The 20,947-nt window shown below is 58.6% G+C and overlaps 2 protein-coding genes across 3 annotated transcripts in view; one reads left to right on the top strand and one right to left on the bottom strand.

Annotated features, from left to right (window-relative positions):
• Positions 1-1,070: 1,070 nt before the first annotated feature.
• On the top strand, positions 1,071-3,540 carry LDLRAD2 (low density lipoprotein receptor class A domain containing 2). 2 transcript variants are annotated; one of them, XM_048519440.1, is made up of 5 exons: positions 1,071-1,209; positions 1,763-2,233; positions 2,311-2,460; positions 2,787-2,903; positions 3,005-3,540. In XM_048519440.1, exons 1-5 carry the CDS (start codon positions 1,128-1,130, stop codon positions 3,226-3,228), a joined length of 1,044 nt encoding a protein of 347 aa, XP_048375397.1. In that variant the 5' UTR covers positions 1,071-1,127; the 3' UTR covers positions 3,229-3,540. The 2 variants fall into 2 exon arrangements, with proteins under 2 accessions (XP_048375397.1, XP_048375396.1); XM_048519439.1 differs by having other exon boundaries at positions 1,115-2,233.
• Positions 3,541-4,178: 638 nt separating this feature from the next.
• The window catches only part of HSPG2 (heparan sulfate proteoglycan 2), an 88,544-nt gene continuing 71,775 nt past the window's right edge, over positions 4,179-20,947 (bottom strand). The window contains 26 exon segments of the mRNA XM_048518644.1: positions 4,179-5,996; positions 6,777-6,880; positions 7,081-7,164; positions 7,256-7,326; positions 8,244-8,322; positions 8,575-8,650; positions 8,872-8,928; positions 9,098-9,220; positions 9,442-9,613; positions 10,160-10,404; positions 10,581-10,802; positions 10,881-10,979; positions 12,314-12,422; positions 12,547-12,656; positions 13,193-13,292; positions 13,831-13,975; positions 14,603-14,687; positions 15,502-15,618; positions 15,880-16,027; positions 16,249-16,361; positions 16,451-16,717; positions 17,352-17,449; positions 17,886-18,060; positions 18,846-19,106; positions 19,788-19,967; positions 20,125-20,317. Of these exon segments, the coding sequence (XP_048374601.1) occupies positions 5,824-5,996; positions 6,777-6,880; positions 7,081-7,164; positions 7,256-7,326; positions 8,244-8,322; positions 8,575-8,650; positions 8,872-8,928; positions 9,098-9,220; positions 9,442-9,613; positions 10,160-10,404; positions 10,581-10,802; positions 10,881-10,979; positions 12,314-12,422; positions 12,547-12,656; positions 13,193-13,292; positions 13,831-13,975; positions 14,603-14,687; positions 15,502-15,618; positions 15,880-16,027; positions 16,249-16,361; positions 16,451-16,717; positions 17,352-17,449; positions 17,886-18,060; positions 18,846-19,106; positions 19,788-19,967; positions 20,125-20,317 (3,606 nt within the window). The 3' untranslated portion in view covers positions 4,179-5,823.

Here is a 20,947-nt window from a genome sequence, read left to right on the forward strand (position 1 = left end):
TGTGTGGAAGGAGCCTCTGTTATCCAGATTAGAGTCCACCACTCTTAACCATGACACCTTATGACATGTACATGGTCTGTTCAAGCACCAGGCAGAGGAAAGATACAAGGAAAAGGCAAAAAGGTGCAATTCCTCTCACCCTAGACTTGGTATTTATTTAAACTGTGGTTGATGAGGACAGGCTAGTAATTCTTGACATTACAGCATTTGAAAGTTCGTTACCTTCCCTTTGGACTTTTCTCATTGTCCCTCGACACATGGCCAAGTAGGAGTCCAGAGCCAAGGACTTAGTCCTTCATGGTTGTGGACAGATGAGCCAGGAGAGAAGTCAGCTTCCTCCTCACATCCTGACAATTTATAAACTCTTCTTGGAAGTCAGTTCAGATCTTCCTGCCACAAGACGAAGAAAATACTCTCTGGCCATGTGGCTGTCTCTTTTTGGAGCAACATTATATATAGTGCATGGTATTAAACCTTTTTTTTGCTACTTTAACTTGAGCTATTTATTTAATTAAGAGCGGGCATGCTCTGTTTTCGGTCAAAAGAGGACTTGGCTCCTGTACTTTTCCTTTTATCTGTCTATTTTATCAGTCTGTTTCCTATTATCAGTCTATCAGCCTTTCATCTTCTGCAGCATGCATATAATGTGGTTCCACTTAATAAACTATTGAGGTGGATTGCAGAGTAGAGGGTATTTCTTCACAGCATGTGACTGCCCGGAAAGCAGATGGAACCGGCCCATTGCATAGCAAGATGACTCTTGCTTCTTTGGGCAGCAGGTTTGATTTCATGATCATATCTTATGTGGCTCCACCAAAAGTCCATGGCAACACAGCCATACGAACAGTCACAAAAGGTACAATTAATTGGACGGAAGTTAATCTGTGGCTCCATTGTGCTGACAGGGTTTTTGACGCCAGGATGGAACCTTTTGCAATAATCTTCCCAGCCTCATCTTTTGTTCCCTTGTCAAGACCTAGCAGACATAATCCTCAGTTTGATTTGCTCACTGCGGGGCTTTGGGGGTATGCACTCTTGTTTCTCACAGCTGTTACCATTTCAGACAGTTCTGTTTCTTCTTTGGAGGCAGTTTGAGGCACGGGGCTCTCAAACAGACTGATGCAAAGATGAGAGGCGGTTTGCAGGTATGGGCAAAATACCTGCTTCTGTTAAGTACCATGAGTGTTGCAGCCTCAGCCATGCAGACAGGTAGGACGACGTTTCTACAGATACCTTTGATTTCCTTACTGGGCTGCTAGGGAACCTGGGGCCCAAGTCTTTGAACTGTCCCCTAAGGTGCCAAACCTGTGAAAGATGGAAGGTGTGGGCGGGACGTGGGGGGAGCTGGAGCAGCAAAGGAGCGACTGGGAGTGTGGTCCGTGCGTAGCTTTCCAGTACGGAAGGGCTACTGCTTTCTTCTTGCTGGTTTTACAGGACAGTAAGTAGCCAGGGCTACCTACTGCAAGACAACCACCAGCACAAGTGACAGTTGGGAAAGAGAGGGAGGGGTTCATTCCCAGTCAGAAAGAAATACTTCCATCCTTTTTGCTTGCACCTGCTCATCAAGTGGTTAGCACTGGAAACACCAAGACTCCCCAGCCGTTGCAGACGCCCCCCTTCCCCCCAGTCTTGCCCCATTATCTTTTCCTCTGTGCCTGAACTGTGTTGGGTGAGATGGGCCCAGTTGGGGCTGCTTTCGCGTGGCAGGGAAGTCCTGGCGGTGGCTTTGCCCCTCAAGTGCTTGGCCTTTCTTCCCCAACAGTGAGCTTGGTGGACTTCTGTGGCCAAACTCTGCAAGGGGACGGGATGGTGTTAACTTCCCACCAAGATTCCCGCCGTTACTACTTTGTGGTCAGTGGCACCGACTGCAAGCTCACCCTGCAGGCTGCCTCCGCCCGGGACAAGGTGCAGTTCCGGTTCCGGTTCTTCCTGGTGTACAGCATGTTGCCCGAGTGGTCCAGTTCTCCGCCCAGTGGCCACGAGGAGCACCTCCCACAAGGGTCTCCAAAGCCCAGAAGGGAGCAAGAGGCTCCCAAGCCCTGTGCCACTGGCTCCTTCGTGCAGCTGTATGATGGCAGGGGCCACACTGCAGAGCCCCTGGGACCCCCACTTTGCGGCAAGAACATCCCCAGGCCTGTCCTATCCACCGGCAGCTTCCTGACCTTGCGGCTCGTGACCCGTGGCCAGCAGCCCCGTGTGGACTTTGTGGGTGACTTCACTTCCCTCCGGACTGGTAAGCCAGGAGCACAAGGAGGGGGCCGAGCCGGGTCCAGCGGGCCACCCTGCTTCATCCCCCTGTTGCCACTGCAGGTGTAAATGCCTCCGCCTGCCGCACAGGGCTGTATTTCCCCTGCCGCAACGGCAAGTGCATCCCTCACAGCTTGGTGTGCGACAGCAGCAATGTTGACAACTGTGGGGACGGCACAGACCAAGCCGCCCGGCCCCCAGCCCGGTGCAAAGGTCAGTGCGATGCTGAGCGCGAGACCAAGAACCCTGTTTGGCTCACCATTTTAAAAGGGCGTCCAGATCCTAAAAGGGACACAGAGTTCCATGTTGCCAGACAACGGAACTGCAGGATCCACCTGGCAAATCCAGCTGCAGGGGCTGACGGGGGTTGCAGCTGCAAAGCAGCAGGGCTGGGGGGAGGCCAGCCGTATACAGCACAGCCCTGACGCCGCTCTTGCTAAGCCAAGGGGGTGCTGAAGAACGAGGGGAAGGGAGGTGGGTGTGCGCTGTGCTTCCTTGGTCTTGCCCACCCCACACCCCAAGCTCTCTCACGTTTCCAGCCCTTCTGCCGGTCAAGGTCTCCGCTACGGTTCCTGCTCTTCCAAGACAGGTGACCCGGGCAGGACTTCAGGAGAGCCTGCGGCCACCTGCAAAAACTGCCGCATGGGGCAAAGCAGGTAAACGTCTCCTGGGTGGGCTCAACGGGGTGGTGGTGGTGGTATGTGACTGGCTCAGACCAGCTGCACTTACCGCCCTCCTGGTTTTCCTTCCCCTGCAGACGAGCCCTGGCCCCTCTTCGCCTCGCTGGCTGCTGTCTTCGGGGCTGCCCTCCTGTATTGGTGCTGCTGGAACCCCGGCTTCTTCCTTTGGAGAGTCGGCGCATGCAGATTCCTGCCTGGTTGCAATGGCCCCTGTGCTGCTTGTCACCTTTGCATGCAGAGCTGTGCCCGTGGGAAGCCCGCCAAAGTGACCCCAGACGCTGCCACTGAATTGCCTGTGTGACCTTGGCTATTGCTTACAGAAAGCGGCAGGGATGGGATGGGGTCCAGCAGCCAGCCAGCTCGGCAGCCACCTCCAAGGGCAGGGAAACGCTGCCCCGGGCCCCCTCTTTCCCTCTTGATTTACACAGGGAAGCATTCTTGTGAATCGGGGCCGTGATTTGTGTGCTGGACAGAGGTCTGACTCCCTGCGGAGCCATGAAACTTGCCAGGAGACTTTGGATTGGCTGCACTCCGCCAACCTCACCTGCCCCTCAAAGCTGGGTGAGGCTGAAGCAGAGAAGGGAGAATCCTGTCTGCCGCTGCCCGTAGAAGTGAGGCCTCTCATTTGAGGGGCAGCGGGTGGGGTTTTCTGCAGACTGCAGGGTGGGGGGCGGGCAGGACTAGCTTCAAAGGGGGGGCATTTGAGTGGCAGCATCAGCCACAGACGCCAGAATCCTTTCTTGGCATCAGTAATGTGAGATTTGCACGCTCTCCTTTCCAATAAGTAGAAGACGAGGAGTTTGGATTTATACCCTGTAAGGAGACTCAAGGTGGCTGTCAAACTCCTTTCCTTTCCTCTCCCCACAACAGACACTTTATGAAGCAGGTGGGGCTCAGAGTTGGGAGGGAACCGTGACTAGCCCAAGGTCACCCAGCAGAAATGTAGGAGTGTGGAAATACATCTGGCTCACCAGCTAAGCCTCTGCCACTCAGGTGGAGGACTGGGGAATCAAACCCGGTTCTCCAGATTAGAGTCACCCTGCTCTTAATGGCTACATGGAAAGTTGGTCACTGGCAAAGCAGCGGAGGAATTTTTTGCCCAGCCGGCTCCCAGCTGTGCCATTGATCCCCCAGCATTCATCTCCCGCCCTCCCCGTCTTCTGCCCTTGCCCCTTCCTCCAGGGCAAGCCGTCGCATCACTGTCTCGGCTACGGGCTGTCCAGAACGGGAGCGGCTCATTCACCAGTCTCATGGGGTTCAGCACCATTTATTTAAGAATGAAATAAGAACAAACAGGGGCAGCAAAGACAGGAATGCTTCCCAGGACAACCTGAGCACGGCAGGGTCTCCCAGGCAGTGTTCTGATCCTTGGGGAAGGTGGGCCAGGCAGGGGAGCCGGTGCTCGTTGGAGAGGTACATCCAGTCCAAAACAAGCCACAAGCAGAATGGGACGTGGGGAGGAGGGACCCTGCGAGCCCGAATCCGTGGGAGCTCCAGGCTGCTTGTCATTGGCAGCAGACACGAGGCCCCAGGTGCTGGGAGAGGGCTGGGAGGGGGGGTCATTTTGGTCAAAGCTTGTGCTCTGCTTCAGTTTGCCCCCCTCGGTTCCTGCAAGATCTCAGGGGGCCCTGGAGGTAGGAACCCCCAGTCTTCAGTGGCTAAGGCTATATCCCCACACAGAGAGCTCCCCTCCCTGAAACTCTGGAAAGGAACCTCTGCCTGTTGGTTCACAGCAGGGAGGGGCTCCTGCAGGGAGAACAGCTGTTTCCAACTCCTATTGAAGTGGATGGCCCAAAACGCCCTGCCCCTCTGTGCCAACCACAGGCAGCCAGCTGGGTCCAAGGAGAGCCCCCTGTCTAAGCCCTCCAAAGCTGGGGGTCATGTGGGGCTGGCTGTAATTCGGGGTCTGTCTGCTGCTAAGGAATTGGAGGGTCCATTGGAGGGTCCCACCCCAAACAAGGCACTGAAGAAACTTGAGGGGTGGGGCTTGGTGGGGAAGGGAAGGCACCACAAGACCTGGCTCTGCCTCGCAGCCTTGGACACAGCCAGGAGTCCCTGGCGGAGCTTGCAGGCCCCCGCCCAGGGCAATCCCACGTGCAGTACGTGGCTGCCCCTGCAGCAGGCAGGCCTCGCGTGGCGCTCTCTGGGTCGCTGCAGGAATCCAAGGGGAGGAAGGCCATCGCCCAGCCCTGATCCACACGATGCTGAGGTCATTTGGGGCAGGGAAGGGACAGTGTGACAAGCACAGAAAGCTCAGGAACCGGCCCCACGAACAGCGATGCTGCAAGAGTGCTGGGGGTTGCGTGGATCGGACGTCGCTCCATTTCCCCACCGCCTGCAGCAAGCCTGACCTGACCTGGCTAGGGTGGCCGAGGCTGCAGAGACTCAGGAGCAGGAGCTCAGTCCTTTCCTGGGGGGCAGGAACAGCCCTTCTCCCTAGAGAAGGGGGTAATCTTTGGTTGTGACGCGCCTGGCCCAGCCCCGCAGCTGAAGCGGAGAAGCCCCGGGGTCCCCACGCCCCGAGGAGAGGCTGCAGGGTGAGTCCTCTGAGCATGCCTCTCCGGGAGTCCTCCAAGTGCTCGAGCTGCCGCCGTCAGGGGCAGCACCGTCCCAGTCCTTCACTCCCCAGCGCAGCTCTCCGGATCCCGACGTCCACTGCTGAGCCGCCTCTCTCCTTCCTGGTGAGGGCTGGGGGGGCGGGGGGCACAACTGGCCTGTTGGTCTGTCACTTACACAACACAAACCAACTTCCCCTCACACATTTTTTGGTAGCAGCAAAGCACCATTTTTGTTTCTTTAAAAAATCATAATAATAAAATAATAATAATAACAACAGATGTCTCTGGGTTGGCCTGATGACGAGGACAGCGAGGAGTGCGGGAGAGGCCGGCCGGGCCTACGAGGGGCATTCCTGGATGTCCCGGCTGGCCTCCGAGTGGTGATGGAGGTCCACCGGCTGCTGAGGGTGCTCGCCCGGCCTGCTGTTGGCCAGCACCACGTTTTTAACGCACCCGGTGAGTCCTGAGATGTACTTGCCCGCAGTCAAGGTTTGGATGTCAGGTGCTCCTCCTGGGTGGGGGAGAGATGGAGGGAGAAGGAGCCGCTGGTCAGACCCACTCCCCAGAATCAGGCCCTGTGTCTTTGGAGGGCACACGAGGGTTCAGGAAAAGTCGTTGGAGGACACGCGAGGGTTCAGGAAAAGTCATTGGAGGGCACTCGAGGTTTCAGGAAAAGTCATTGGAGGGCACTCGAGGGTTCGGGAAAAGTCGTTGGAGGGCACGCGAAGGTTCGGGAAAAGTCGTTGGAGGGCACGCGAGGGTTCGGGAAAAGTCGTTGGAGGGCACGCGAGGGTTCAGGAAAAGTCATTGGAGGGCACGTGAAGGTTCAGGAAAAGTCGTTGGAGGGCACGTGAAGGTTCAGGAAAAGTCGTTGGAGGGCACGCGAGGGTTCAGGAAAAGGCCGTCCCCCGGGGCAGGGCTTTTGGGCTCCAGCACTAAGCAGCCCCCGCCCTTTGGGCCATGACAGGGAATTATCTCGGGAGCCTTCCAATGACAGGCGGCCGTCAGCTTTCATGCCTAGGCCACGGAGGTCAACAGAGACCGCCACCCTCACACGCATTACTTGCAGTGGCGCTTTGTGACTCCATTATTGTTTTATATAGGGTGGGTCCGCGTTCTCCAGATACAGGTTACAGTTCCTTATCATCCCCCTGCCAGCATGATGCTGGCAGGGGATGATGGGAACTGTAGTCCACAACATCTGGAGGGCCGCGAGCTTGACACCTATGCCTTATGGGACATGTCCATTTTAACAGCCAGGCAAGATTTCTGGAGACAAAACGGTGCTTACCTATGTAAACGCGACCTTTGGCATTCACCATGACGTTTTTGCCAGGAGATTCCCCAGATACCGTTTCCTCCCCGTCAACCTGAAGGAAGCCTCTCTTCCCTTCCCTGAAGGAGGAACAGAAAGACCCGACGGCTGAATGTGGGTGAGAGAATCAGCACGGGGGGAAAGAGACGGTTGGGTCTGGCGAGAGGAGAGGCCAGGAAGATCTTTTTCCCCGCCTTGTTTCTCTGCCTCTGCCTTTCTCTTGCCACCTGCTGGGTGGCCAGACCACGCCTCCCACCCTCGCCTCTGCCGCTCTGCTCACCGGATGGCCGTCACCTTGTGCCACTCGCCATCATCCACGGGGTCCTCAGACAGGATGTTGGCTTCCCCACTGCCGAGCTGAAAGCTACAAAGGACACGTGGTCAGGCTCCAGGGACAGACAGATGCGCCGTGAGGGAAGAAGGGTGGCCGAAGGAGAAAGTGGCCTCTTACTCACCTAAACACCAGGTGCCCGTCTTTCAGCCCCAGGCTGACGAAGTCCTTGGCCTTCCCACTCTCCCCTTCCTCCTGCAACAGAGACCACAGTGTGGGATGAGTGGTTCCCCCGGCATCCACCCCTGGCTTTTTACTCAGAGGACGGGGCTGTCACGGTTTCGTGGGAGGAGAGGACCTCTGGGTGGTGCCAAACACGACAGTCCCTCCTAGGAGGCCGCCTGGCTGGGAAAACGTTGGACGTGGCCGCCATGCTTGAGTTCCAACTGGCCCCGTGCATCACTCACTCACCTGTGTGTAAGCACCCAGAGCAACCGTGGCACCTGTGGCAACACGTTCTCACACAGGAAGGCCAGCCCCACATGCCCCCCACCCCACACACGCCATGCGCTTTCACAGCAAATACCTCATTAGCAACATGCGGCTCAAAGCCCGCCTCCTCGGTTGCCTGGAGGGAGAAAGAGAGAGAGAGACCCGCCAGTGCCACGCAGGGGAAGCGCAGCTCTTAGCAAAGCGCATGCTGAGCAGCCACAGCACCCTCTGGCGGCGGGGGAGAGGAGCAGCAGCAGCTGCCACGGGGGCTGGCCTGGGGGGGTGCGGCGTGCAAAGCAGGGCTGGCCAAAAAGCTGGCTGCAGCCCAGTCTGGGGAAGGCAGGCAGCAGAAGAAAGGAGGACCCCTCCCCCGCAGGCCTTGCAGCACGCCACATGCAGTCATGCGACAGGCGGGGGCTTCTCAAGCCGGACAGTCCTGTGCAGCGGGCGCCCTGGCCGGTTGGGCAAAGCCTTCCTTCTTGCTCCCGGCACTTGCCACCCCACCCCTGGAGCAGAGCTTCCCTTCAGCCCAGCTGGTGCCGCTGGGGCAGGAGAGAGGCTCAGCGCCTCCGTGGCTGTCACCGGGGCCCCCTGCCTGGTTTCTCCAGGACCACGTTGCTTCCCCCTCCCCCTCCACTCTGCAGGCCTGTCCAGCTCTGCAAAGGGAGAGTCTTACTCACCACACCCTGCCAGAGGAGAAGCCCACTCGGAGAGCTGGTGCGCACTTCCAACTCTATGGTCTCTGGGGAGTCAGGGAGGCTGAAACATAAGAGACCACGGGGATGGTGGCTCTCCTGACAAGCCCTGTGGGAGAGGGGGGAGGAGACCTCTCCTGGACGGGGCAGCCGTGCTGCAACTCTCCACCTCCAGGGGGGGAAGAGGCTCTTCTGGCCCCCTCCAGATCAAGAGCCACACGGCCGCCTCTCCCCTCCCTTCCAACAGCTGCCCGACTCCTTCCTCCTCCACAGGGCTGAAGGTGCCGTTCTCAGAGTGGCAGGAGTCAGATCTCACCTCCTGGGGAAGGCGTGCCACGGAAGTGCCATGTAGCTACTGTCATGGAAGTAGGCGCCATATTGTCCTGGGGCATCTGGGGGAGGGAAAACCAGAGCTACACAATAGCCCAAGGGCAGAGTACAGGAAGCCTTATTGGGCTGGGGATACGGGTGTAAATATGGCCCTGACAGTTGGTGCCCAAACTACAGCAGCTATAGCCCAGAGGAGGGGGGGGGGGTGCCGCCCACATGCTTCCCTGTCAGAGGATCAGGGCCACAACACCCTCTCAGAACACGATGGGGCTCCTCAACATACCGTTTCCCCCACTGCCTTCCAGCGTCCACTCGACATTCAGGTGGTGCTGTCTTGCATCTGCGGGCCAAGAGATAGACAGAGGGGTTATGGATGGAACCTCCTGTCAGACGGGGCGGGGGGACTTCTGCCAGTCTGCGTCACCTGCAAAGAGCCCTTGGACACAGCCCCACCAGCGGGAGGGTGTTTGCCCCAAGAGGCCACCCTGCCAGGCCCTGCTCTGGCTCACCATGTTCACAGTATACGCCCAAGAAGCCCGGGAGGCAAACACACGCTGCATCCTGACACGTGCCCCCGTTGAGGCAGGGATGTGGGAGCCGGCAGTGGCCCTCTGACTCTTCACAGCGCTCTCCTGCAGAAAGAGGACGACACAAACGCACTGCCCTAATGATGCACCACAAAGGACGTGCAGTGAACTCGAACAAGCGAAACACCGGTGGCCCCTTGCCTATACTCTGAAGGGACAAAGAGAGATACTGCAGCGTGGCCTGGAGGCATCTCTCTCTCTCTCCCCCCCACACACACACACTCACAACCTCAGGCAGGCAGCGGGGTCCCCCCAGGGCCACTCACCCTTGTAGCCCTCCTGGCACAGGCACTGGAATTCGTACTCGCCGGTGGGCAGGCACTTGCCCCCGTGTTGGCACGGCCTGCGATCGCAGGGGGAGCTGTCGTAGCACTGGGAGACGCCGCGGCTCTCCAGGAAGCTGTACGAGATGTCCACCTTCTTCCCGTTGATGGAAACCTGCAAGAGGAAGGGTGTGAATGAGCTGCAGCTGGCCAGCATCCTTGGTGAAAGGGGATTTCTCTTGGTAGAAGAAGAAGAAGAGTTTTGGATTTATATCCCCCTTTCTCTCCTGCAGGAGACTCAAAGGGGCTGACAATCTCCTGGCCCTTCCCCCCTCACAACAAACACCCTGTGAGGTAGGTGGGGCTGAGAGAGCTCAGAGAAGCTGTGACTAGCCCAAGGTCACCCAGCTGGCGTGTGTGGGTGTGCACAGGCTGATCTGAATTCCCCAGAGAAGCCTCCACAGCTCAGGTGGCAGAGCGGGGAATCAAACCCGGTTCCTCCAGATTAGATACACGAGCTCTTAACCTCCTACGCCACTGCTGCTCCAGTAGGGAGGAGGGGCCATTTCTAATGAATTCCTCCCCTTCTTCCACCAGCCCCCTTCCACCTCCAAGCCGTCTTGCATGGCAGGAATTGGCCTGCTGTCTGCTCAGCCCTGCCAAATGGTGACCCCCCCCTCCCCATTCAGGAGTCCAGGCTCCCCCCTCCCCTGAGACTCACCTCCCCAATGCAGCCGTAGAAGTGGCTGCTGACGTTGGCAGCGGCTGGCAGCTGGATGGTGTCGTCCACACCGCCCAGGTACATAGAGGTGCGCAGGTTCAAGCCCTGACTTTTGCCGGGTGAGGACCTTTTCACAGGCCTCTCCTCGTCCACCTGCAGGGAGCCGTCTTTGTTTAAGCGCTCCGCCGTGATCTTGTGCCACTGGGCCAGCTCGAGGGGCTTCATGCTCCGGAGAACGGCTGTGCCTGGAAGCAGGGCGGAGTGAGGGCGGGCCATGGGCCTGCTGCGCCCAGGGCTTCACTTCTGAACAGGGAGGCGTTGATGTGGGCAGGAGGAAGCCACCCTCACCAGGTACTCCTGTGCAAAGAGACGACGACTGCCCCATGTGGCCGCCCTTCAGAGGGGAGAGGAGATCTCTTACCTGACCCCAGCTCGTAGCGGAACTCCACGTGCCGATTAGCCATGCCAAGAGAGACGAAGTCCGCCACCGGGGAACCGTTGCCCCCGCTGAAGAGGATGAGGCCGTCAGGGGAGAGCGGCTTGACTTCAACGTCCACGCGCAGTTCGTAGTGGATGTTGGTGAGGGGTGGGTAGGAGACAAAGGCATCCCCTCCGTGGAAGTATGGCGTGGTCACCGTGGTGCCTGTGGCACAGAGCGGGTGGGGAAGTCAGCCATGGCTCTGTCCGGCCCCTCCTCCCCGCCCTCTTGGGCCACACTTGCCTGCCATGCACTTCTCCCCATGTTTGCCCAGGAGGCACTTGCAGCTGTACCCTCGGCCGCTGGGCTGGTTCACGCAGGTGGCATCAGGGCCGCAGGCCTCTGTCGGGAGAGAAAGGCGGTGTGATGGAATAATACTGTAAAATCTAGCAGTGTCACACCTCCATGGTAAAAAGGGTCTTTGATCAAATGGTCTTTCATCCACCGAATGGGGAAACCAAAAGGCCATGGAAATGTACCCAGGACAGGAAGATGCCCAAATAAGGCACTTCAAAGGCTTTGGAAACCTCATGGCGAGCGGGAAAAGTTTTCTTGGAGAATAAGGGAACAAAGCCGAGGTGACTCTATCATGGGCTCAGCTAAGAGAAGCACCTCCTGACTGGAGGTTCCAAGAGATCCACAAGAAGCATTCAGCTGGTCAATTTCTCTAAATGCATTTATGTTTTATTTCTTTGTTTTGAACTTTTACAATAAATCTTTGAGAAATCAGCTGGTCTGGAGTTTAATAGGAGGGAAAAGAACCCGAGATTGAGGTGAGATAAGAGCGGCTCTCCCAAGCTTAATCTCAGCCTCAGTCGTCATAGGCCAGTGATGGCGAACCTTTTCGAGACCGAGTGCCCAAATTGTGACCCAAAACCCACTTATTTATCGCAAAGTGCCAACACGGCAATTTAACCTGAATACTGAGATTTTAGTTTAGAAAAAACGGTTTGCTCCGAGGCGCGCGTTACTCAGGAGTAAGCTTGGTGAAGCAACCGTGCAACGCTTCGAATGGGTGAATCACGACCCTAGGAGGGTTTACTCAGAAGCAAGGCCAGCCTAGATGTGTGTGTGGGGGGGTGATTTTCCGCTCCCCCCACATGACGAACTCTGTGCGCGCGTGGCCATAGAGAGGGCTCTGAGTGCCATCTCTGGCACGCGTGCCATAGGTTCGCCACCACTGTCATATGCAGTGTCACGGGCAGCCCCCTTCTGCCCACTCGACTGGCTGCAGCTCCCACAGCCGCAGGGAGCCACTTCTCAGCCCTGCTAGGCAAGGTTCTTTCACTGGGGATTCAGCTATGATTTCCTGCGTGCAGAACAGGCATTCTCTTGCTGAGCTACCCCCCACCCCGCCTTGTGCTGCCTGGGTCGGTTTCTGCCCAGTCAAAGGCTTTCATCCTGGTCACAAAAACCTTTCTAAGCCAGCTCCATCTGCCTCCCTGCTGCCCGGCCAATCAGGAGGTTTTGGTGGTTCTGGTGGGTTTTCCAGGCTGTGTGGCCGTGGTCTGGTAGATCTTGTTCCTAACGTTTCGCCTGACATACAGAAGCCACATATGCATGCCTGGTCCCTGCTGAAGACCAGACCTTCCGCCCCCCAATGATTCAGTCCAGCCACAACCATTTCTCCAGAGCTGGCATGCTGCCCCCCGGCCCTGGGGGCACCAGTTCCTTACCTGGGTGACAGCGCAGGGCTTGTGAGTGCTCGCAGTTGCTGCCCGCAAATCCCTCAGGACACGTGCAGATGTAGCTGCTGCTCTCTGAGTCCACGCAGACCCCTCCGTTCTGGCCAGGGGAGGGAAGGGCAGGCAGGGGGTCAAGGTAGCTGCCATGGGACCGACTTGGGACCATCACCCCCCCAAAGCCCAGCCACCCCTGAAGGGCCTCTGCCACCCCTGCAGGCGGATACCTGGCATGGTCGGTCCTGGCAGGTGGGACAATTTGACACCCCGTGGGCTTGCAAGTCATAGTCTTTGAAGATCACCTCCTTCCCTTGGATAATCATCTGTCGGATACATCCTAAGAGGGAGCAAAGTGAGTCTCAGGGGCAGACAAGAACCGCAAGGTCCACGGATGCAAGGGAGGAGGAGGGAGGGAATCGAGGGGGGTAAAGGGGGGGTGACAAAACCATGGCTGATTGGCAGTGCCACTGTGTGGGCCAGTCCCAAGAATATCAGCAACAATACTGAGCATAAATTTGCATGATGCTTTCAAGTGGCCAAACCACATTGGACTTTTTTGTTGCAACAACCACCTTGCAAAGTAGGCACACATTATTAACCCCATACTGAAGATGGCTGGCTAAGAGACCGTGGCTCCTGAGTTCTTGGAAGAGATGAGAGGGTCAAGCTCCCACAGCGGAATCACACAGCAGGGCAGGCACAGAGGGCTCTAAGGGGAGCGGAGGGCGACACATTCCGCCTGCGGTGTCTTTTCTGAACGAAAGACCGTCAGGAGAAAGGTGACCTCTGCCACCTCAGGCCCAGGGGCTCCCCTGCCATTTTGCATCCTCGCCACTAACCACAGGTGCATCAAGGCGACCCTGTTCCTCTCACCAATGAAGCCGCTGCTGAGGCCGGTCTTGGAGACGGCAGCGTAGTTTGGATACCCGCCCAAGTACAGCCCCTCGTTTAAATCCAGGCCTTGGAATTTGCCCTGGGAAGACACAAAAGGGCGTCAGGCAGACCCAGCAGAGCGAGCCGCCCCCCGGCTCCCTCTTGGCCCCTCCTGTTTGCTGGGCAGCTGAGCTGTCGGCCCCAGGGCTGAAGGTCGGACCTGCCCTGAAGACTTTGTGACAATTGGGAACGGCAGCGCCTCCTCCAGCAACGAACTCGTGCAGCGGCGGAAGCCTCGGGGCCACCAGTTCCGGCCAGAGGAGGCAGCGGTGGGGGGTGGGGGTAGGAGGCCTCCGCCTTGTGAGAGGTTGCAGAGAAGGCTTGGTGCAGAACGGCTGCCGAAGGGGGATGCCGGCGGCCTCCCATTTCCCCTGGCAGCAGAGCAGAGAACAGGCCACAGAGCGGTGCTCTAAGCAAGGCCCCCTTGGGAGGAAATCGCTGCTGACGGGCCCGTGGCCAACACAGAAGCCCCGTTGCCTCTTCCCAGATGTGCGGGGGGCTGGCACTCGCCTCGGCTGACCTCCCAGGGTCTCTCCTTGCAGGGGACGCTGGGATAGCTGCTCCTCCCCCACCCTCACCTGAGACGTGCCGTTCACCGGGGGGTGATGGTCCAGCACCAGGGAGCCCTGCGTGAGATTGCGGTAGAGTCGGATCGTGTGGAACTCGCCGAGCCTGATGATCGAGGGATGGCGGATGGTGGCCATGCCGGAGCCGGCATCAAACCTGCAATTCCAGACAGCATCAGCAGCCGCTTCCCTCCTCCCTGGGGCTCCGGAAAGTCCCCCGGGGGTTTGCAGGGCGCCACCGTCACCAGGAAGGGGTAATCCTTCCCAGTTGCCACAATTCGTAACTTCAATCCAAACAAACTGGTTACGAATGATGACCAAAACCACCGGAAGTCTCAGGGCTGGAGAGACGCATTCCAGGGGCCGGGATGATGCCATATTGCAGCTCTCCAGAGAACCAGGGGCTGCTAGTGGGAAAGGCCTGCTTGGCATTGAGGGAAAGGCCTGCTCATTCACTGACACATGCGCCCCCCTCCTCCTCCATGAGTGAGATGCCAGGCTCCGGAGGGACGGCTCTCGCCAAGCTGCGCAAGGACCTGGTGGAAGGGTGTCCCTGCAAGCCATAGTATCTCACCCTTGGTACCAACACAACCTCCAGGTGGAGGCTGAAGTTTCCCTGGGATTACAGCTGATCTCCAGACTGCAGCGACCAGTTTCCCCAGGGGGAAAAAGCACCGTGGGAGGATGGGCTCTGTGCCAGGTGACTCCCCTCCCCAACCTCTGCCCTCCCCAGGCACACTCCCCGCCCCCCGCCCCCGGACTCATCCAAGCAGGCCAGCCTCACCTGAGTTCTGGACGGCCCCCCACCAGGCCAAAGGACATGAAGTCAGTGCCCGTGTTCTTCTTCTGTCCGTTGTAGACCAGCATCCCTGCAAAGGCACAGGAGAGTGGTCAGCAGACTCCTGCCCACGCCAGCTTCCCAGCCTGGCACCGGCGGCTTTGCAGCTATGCCACTCCACAGCAACCAGGGCTTGAGAGAGAGGAGGGCTCAGCTCCATGCAGGGCCAGGGTCTAGAGGGGCTCTCGATCACCCAAAGGGGGAGGTGCGCCCATTGTGGGATGTGGCTCATCCTCCCTACTGCGCTTGAGTACATTCCGTAGCCACCCCAGGAGCACACAGGATCTTGCTGGGCACCTGGCAGCCAGCCTTACCGAAGCAGGAGAGAATGGCGCCCCTTGGCCAGGGAGCTGCCAATGGGGAAATGAGCCTGGGCCAAACGTCTACCACTAACGTTTCGGCAAACCAGTGGGTGGGGGAGGAGTTTCTGCGCACTGACGGCACCTGCCGCAGCTCCAGCGGCTACTGGGTTAGTGTGCAAAGGACTGCCCGTGGAGCGGCCACACTCGACTCACACACACTCGCAAGGCTCCGCTGCCGAGAGGGTTAAAGGAGGCGAGGCGGACTGGCCGGAAAGGAAGCGGCAGCCAGCCCAGCAGAGGCCACTTACCTGAGTAAAGTATGAGAGCTGGATGGGTGGGGAGGGGCAGGAGAGATCCCCAGAGGGGAGGGGAGGGGGGGACAACAGAGACAGGAGAGAAAGAGGCGGGGGAAGGGGAGTAAGAGGGAAGACAGAGTGTTGAGCGAGAGGCACCCAAAGAGAGGACACGGAGAAAGGCAGGTTACAGAAACGGGGCCCTCTGGCAGGTGGGGAAGCCCCTTGGCCGCCCAGCGCCTCTCCTTACCGTCAGGTGTGTCTGGTCGAAAAGTGATCTCAATGGCAAACGTCTTATAGGCGTCTTTCATGGTCGGCAGGACGAGGTAGGACTGCGGGTTCTGGGTGAAATATGGCACCACCCTCTCTGCAATCAAAGCAAGGGGGCGGAGGGCAGGATTGGACACCAGAGCCCCTGCCAAGGTCCCTGGCCCTCCACACACATGCCCAGGAAGGGAAGGGCAGCTTCCTACCCGTCCCACAGGCAGCCTCCGGCCCCCACCCAAGGGGACTCAGCCTGGGGACTCCAGAGGGCAGTTCAGCAGAAGCCCCCAGAGATCAGTGGTTGCCCCCCTGGGGAAGGAAGAGGGCTGGTCCCAGGGCCTCTGGGCAGGCGCGGTGCCCTCACCTCGCACTTTTAGCACGGAGAACGCTGTCACTTTCCCCTGCCGGTTGGAGGCCGTGCAGACGTAGATGCCCATGTCCTCTGGCCGGGCTGCTGGGATGGTCAGGACGTTGCCTTCCAGAAGGACGTCTTTGGGGAGGTCTCCTTCTATCTGGAATGCAGCATGGCCCCAGGGGCCCCCTCAGAGAGGATGCCCTGTCCCAGCCAGCCAGCCGCCCCACAGATACAGCCCCACAGCAGAACCTGTTCTCCTGCCCTCCAGGAGGCTGTGCAGGCTGCTGCTCTCCCCTCAGAACCCCCCCAGGAGGGCCCAGGCACTACCCCAGCCAGTCTTCCTGGAGGCTGACCCCCCTAAGAGAGCTCCAGGACTACCTTGGTCCATGAGATGTCTGGAACCGGGAAGCCGGAGGCCAGGCAGGGGAAGACCACCTTGGACCCAGCAGTGACTTCCTTCAGCTCCGGCTGGGTGGCTATCTGGGGGATGGCTGCAGGGAGGGGAAAGGCAGGCTTGTGAGCGGAGGAAACGTCCTGTCTGCCGAGGGAGGAGGCCTCAGAGCAGCCAGTCGGCACTTACACTGGACGTGGAGGATGACGTGCGACTGGACGGTGCCAACGTCATTGGTGGCGGTGCAGCGGTACTTGCCGGCGTCAGCCTGCTCCACCCGCTCGATTTTCACCATGCTGCCGCTCACCAGCACCTCTGGCCGCATCCGACCGCCTACTTTGCTCCAGGTGACGTGCGGCTTGGGGTCCCCAAAGGCCAGGCACTCAAACTCCACCGCGTTGCCCGCCAGCACCATCTGCTCCGTCGTCCGGATATTGATCATCACTTTGGGCAGTGCTGTGAATGGAAGGGAAAGCCGCGGGTTGTGGGGGGTAGGACGGGCTCCCACCAGGAGGGTCTGCCCTGTGTGTTGTGGAGGCACAGCTTCTGCTCAGAAAGAGGGGGCTGGGGTGGCTGATGAAGTGGGCGAAAGACCCTCCTGCAGAGATTGCGCTCGAGGCCTGGCTGCTGCTCTTGGGCTGATGCTTTTCTTTTAGAGCCAACTGCACAGGCAGGGGCCAGATTTAGCTCAAAGCTCCCGTCATTGTAGTAGTGATTCTTCTTCTAGGAGACTGTGGTTTTAGGGCATGCGGAGAAACGTCCTCCACCCTACAAATCCCATCGGTGTTTCCAAAGAGGGGGCTCCATCTGCAAGGACACAGCTGACAGGAAGGGGAGGCACCAGCAGACGAGCCAGCCAACGCCCGCCCCTGAGCACTTCGGAGCGCAGGGATACAAATGGCTGTGACCCAAACGCTGCCCCTGAGCCCCTTATCTGAATGCCCTTTTAGGCAGCCTGGGAATCTGGGCGACCGAGCCTGCTGAACGGCTGCATCCAAGGCAGCCCTCCCCGAAGGCCTTGGGGTTCCAGTCAGGACCCCTTCCTCTGCAGTTGGCTCCCTGCCCCTTTGGCTTGCCCAACCCCACTTACCCTGCACAGTCAGCCTGGCCCTGCCCTCGGCCTGGCCCAAGGGGCTGCTGACCCGGCAGATGTACACGCCTTGGCACCCCCGGTCCAGCTTCTCGAGCCTGCAGCGAAACAACAAAGGCCTCGTGGACCCCACAAAGCCAGGTTGCTCTGCTCCCCTCCCCTCCCCTCGGCCCCCCACGTCTGCCATGCCAACTGTACCCGGCAGATGCCCTCCCCCCCTCACAACCAGCTCTTCTCCCTGCAAAGAATCACAGAGGATGGATCCTCTCTGTTTTACGTCCGTCAGGGGGCCGTCTGTCAGGAGGCCAGCGAGCAAGAGGGAGAGGCAATCTCATGCCTTTGGGGGGGGATGACACATGTGCCCCCCAACTCCCCAGGGGGTGGAGCAGGACCCCCTCGCTCGCCACACATCTGCCCCGAGGCTGCCTTTCACTTCTCCCTCCATTCGCTGCCAGCGCATCTTCCTCTCCCCCGCCCCCGTCCTTTGCACCAGGCCAATTTCCCTGCTGTGGGATTCCCTGCCCCCCCCCTTACCGAAGGACTCCATTCCTGATGCTGTGGTTGGGGGGCAGCTCTGCATCCTCTTTAAGCCACTCGATCTGTGCCTGGGGGTCTCCAGCAGCTGAGCACGCGAACTCTGCCACGCCCCCCAGAGCCTTTGTGTCACTCTGGGGGGAGATCTGGACAGAGGGGAGTCCTCCAGCTGGGCCTAAACAGGGAGAGACGAGGGAGTCAGCCTCCCCAGTCCTTGAGAGCCAGCTGGTATAATGGTTACAGTGTTGGGCTAGGATCTGGGGGACCCAAGTTCGAATCCTCACTCTGCCATGGACGTGACCTTGGACCAATCACATACTCTCAGCCTGACCCAACTCACAGAGTTGTGAGGATTCAAGGGAAGAGCAGAGGATGACAGGAGCTGGGTTCCCATTCTGGAGAAAGGCATAAATGAAGCCAGTAAATAAATACCATTGGTGCAACGTAGCATCCGGCTTCAATGCAGGTGCAGAGACCACACCTCTGGAACCAGCTTCAGGCTACTTTATGGCTCACCTTTAACTATTCTGCAACTTTTAACACACACACAGCCCAAATTTCTGAGTGCTTATCTTTCATTTTAATTGATGCCGTTGTTTTAACAGATACAGCTGTTGTTTTTTTCTTAACTCTTTATTGTGAGTCCTCCTAAGGCTTCTCACCTGATTTATTACCCAATTAAAAATTAGGGAAAATTGAACAGACACTCTTCCTACCCCGTGTCAGGCACAAGACGAGCAGAAGCATCCCTTGAGAGACTCAACGTCCAGTGCTCCACACTGTCCTCCCCCACCCCCCATAAATGCCAAGAGGAGATCTGTGATCCCCACTGTGGGTCTGTTCAGGACGTCTCTTCCAGCCGGCCCACCCATTGTAGCCCACTCTCCCCCAAAGTGCTCAAGGAGTGGGTTCCAAGTGTGCTCACGGGCTCCTTTTTCCCGTGCCTGCAGCTCCACTCACCTTGCACCCGGACCTGCGCCAGCGCCTCAGCGGAGCCCACCCGATTGCTGACGAGGCAGCGGTAGGTGCCCGAGTCCTGGGGGGTGGCAGGATGGATTTGCAGGACAGCCTCACGCACCACGGCGTGGCCAGGGAGGCTGCTGTTCACCTTGGACCACTCGTAGCGCAGTGGCGGGGTGCCGTGGGCCAGGCACTGGAACTGCACCACTTCACCTGCCCGTACGGATGCCGAATCCGGGAGGCTGGTGGCATACGGGGGTGCTGGGGACAGAGAGGAGAGCGGTCAGCCGGAGCTGTGTCCCCGTGGTCCCTCCACATGCCTGCCGACCCTGGCCAGGAGCAGCAGCAGTCCGAGGGACAGGAGAGGCTAATGTGATCTGTGAGGGAACTCCCTCGGCACCAGCCGGGAGCTCAGCAGCCTTGCAAGCAGAAGGAGAAGGGCAGAGTGTGGCCACAAAGGCCATGGATGCCGGAAAGACATTTCCTCGCCCGAGATCATGGAGAGAGAGTGTGCCAGTCAGGGGGAGCCAGGTTGGGTGGGCGGCGCCAGCAGTCTGGCTCGGGCAGAGCTGGCAACTGACGTTCCTAAGTATTTAGCCCAGGGGTCTGCAATCTGCGGCTCTCCAAATGTTCATGGACAACAATTCCCATAATCCCCTGCCACCATGGCCAATTGGCGAGGGGTTAATGGGAATTGTAGTCCATGAACATCTGGAGAGCTGCAGGTTGCAGACCCCTGACTTAGCCTGTACCTCTTGCTCTGAGCAACGGGTGGGCTTCTGGGACCGCCCCTATGTGGGCCACACCACCATGTATACAACTTCTAATGCCTTAATGTGCCCACGTAGCAGAACCCCCCCTTCCCCATTTCCATCCACACCACATGCACACCCCTTCCTGCCCCTGTCGCCCCCTCCCCAGCCCCTCCCCAGCCCCACTCACACTCCACGTCCAGCATGACGAAGGTCTCTGTGAAGCCGGCTGCGTTGCTGGCGTTGCAGATGTACTGCCCGGAATCCTGCTGAGCCACCCGGGGGACGACCAGGGTGTCGTTCACCACCCGATGCTGCCAGGGCAGGGGCGCCCTCAGCTTGGACCACTGGATGGTGGGAACGGGATCCCCTGCCAGAAAGAGGATGCCGTGGGTTGGTGGCCAGACCCCAACAGGAGGCCAAGAGCCCCAAGCAGCTCTGCTGGAGCGGCCCCTAAACAAGGGAGGGGCTATCTGGGACACGAATGTGCTTCTGTATCATGCCATGCCCTCCCCCCTCCTACACACCTGTTGCAGAGCAGTGGAGCCTGGCAGTCTGTCCAATGACCACTGTCTGGGTGGGGCTCACGACGACCTCAGGTGCCCCCGGTTTCCCGTGGACACTCTCCACACTCACTTCTACCTGTGCTTCTGCCATCCCGAGGGCATTCTGAGCCAGGCACACGTATGTCCCGGCATCTTCCAGCTGCGCAGAGAAGACCTGTGGGGCAGGGAGGGAGGGCAGGGGTTCAGTTAGGGGGCAGGGTTACCACTGGGTGCAGGACAGCAGGGCCAGTTCACCAGGCACGCATCCTGGGGGAAGAGGGTGGTTGCGTCCTGGGGGGGGGGGGACTAGGAGCACACAGCCGTTGGACTGGCAGTCCTGATCTCTACTGTGAGGGATCATCTCCCTGTCCTCTTAGAAGCTGCATAAGAACATACGAACATCAGAACAAGCCTGCTGGATCAGACCAGAGTCCATCTAGTCCAGCACTCTGCTACTCGCAGTGGCCCACCAGGTGCCTTTGGGAGCTCACATGCAGGAGGTGAAAGCAATGGCCTTCTGCTGCTGCTGCTGCTGCTCCTGAGCACCTGGTCTGCTTAGGCATTTGCAACCTCAGATCAAGGAGGATCAAGATGGGTAGCCATAAATCGACTTCTCCTCCATAAATCTGTCCAAGCCCTTTTTAAAGCTATCCAGGTTAGTGGCCATCACCACCTCCTGTGGCAGCATATTCCAAACACCAATCACACGTTGTGTGAAGAAGTGTTTCCTTTTATTGGTCCTAATTCTTCCTCCCAGCATTTTCAATGGATGCCCCCTGGTTCTAGTATTATGAGAAAGAGAGAA

Source organism: Sphaerodactylus townsendi, linkage group LG16, assembly GCF_021028975.2.
Source record: "Sphaerodactylus townsendi isolate TG3544 linkage group LG16, MPM_Stown_v2.3, whole genome shotgun sequence".
NCBI lineage: Eukaryota > Metazoa > Chordata > Lepidosauria > Squamata > Sphaerodactylidae > Sphaerodactylus > Sphaerodactylus townsendi.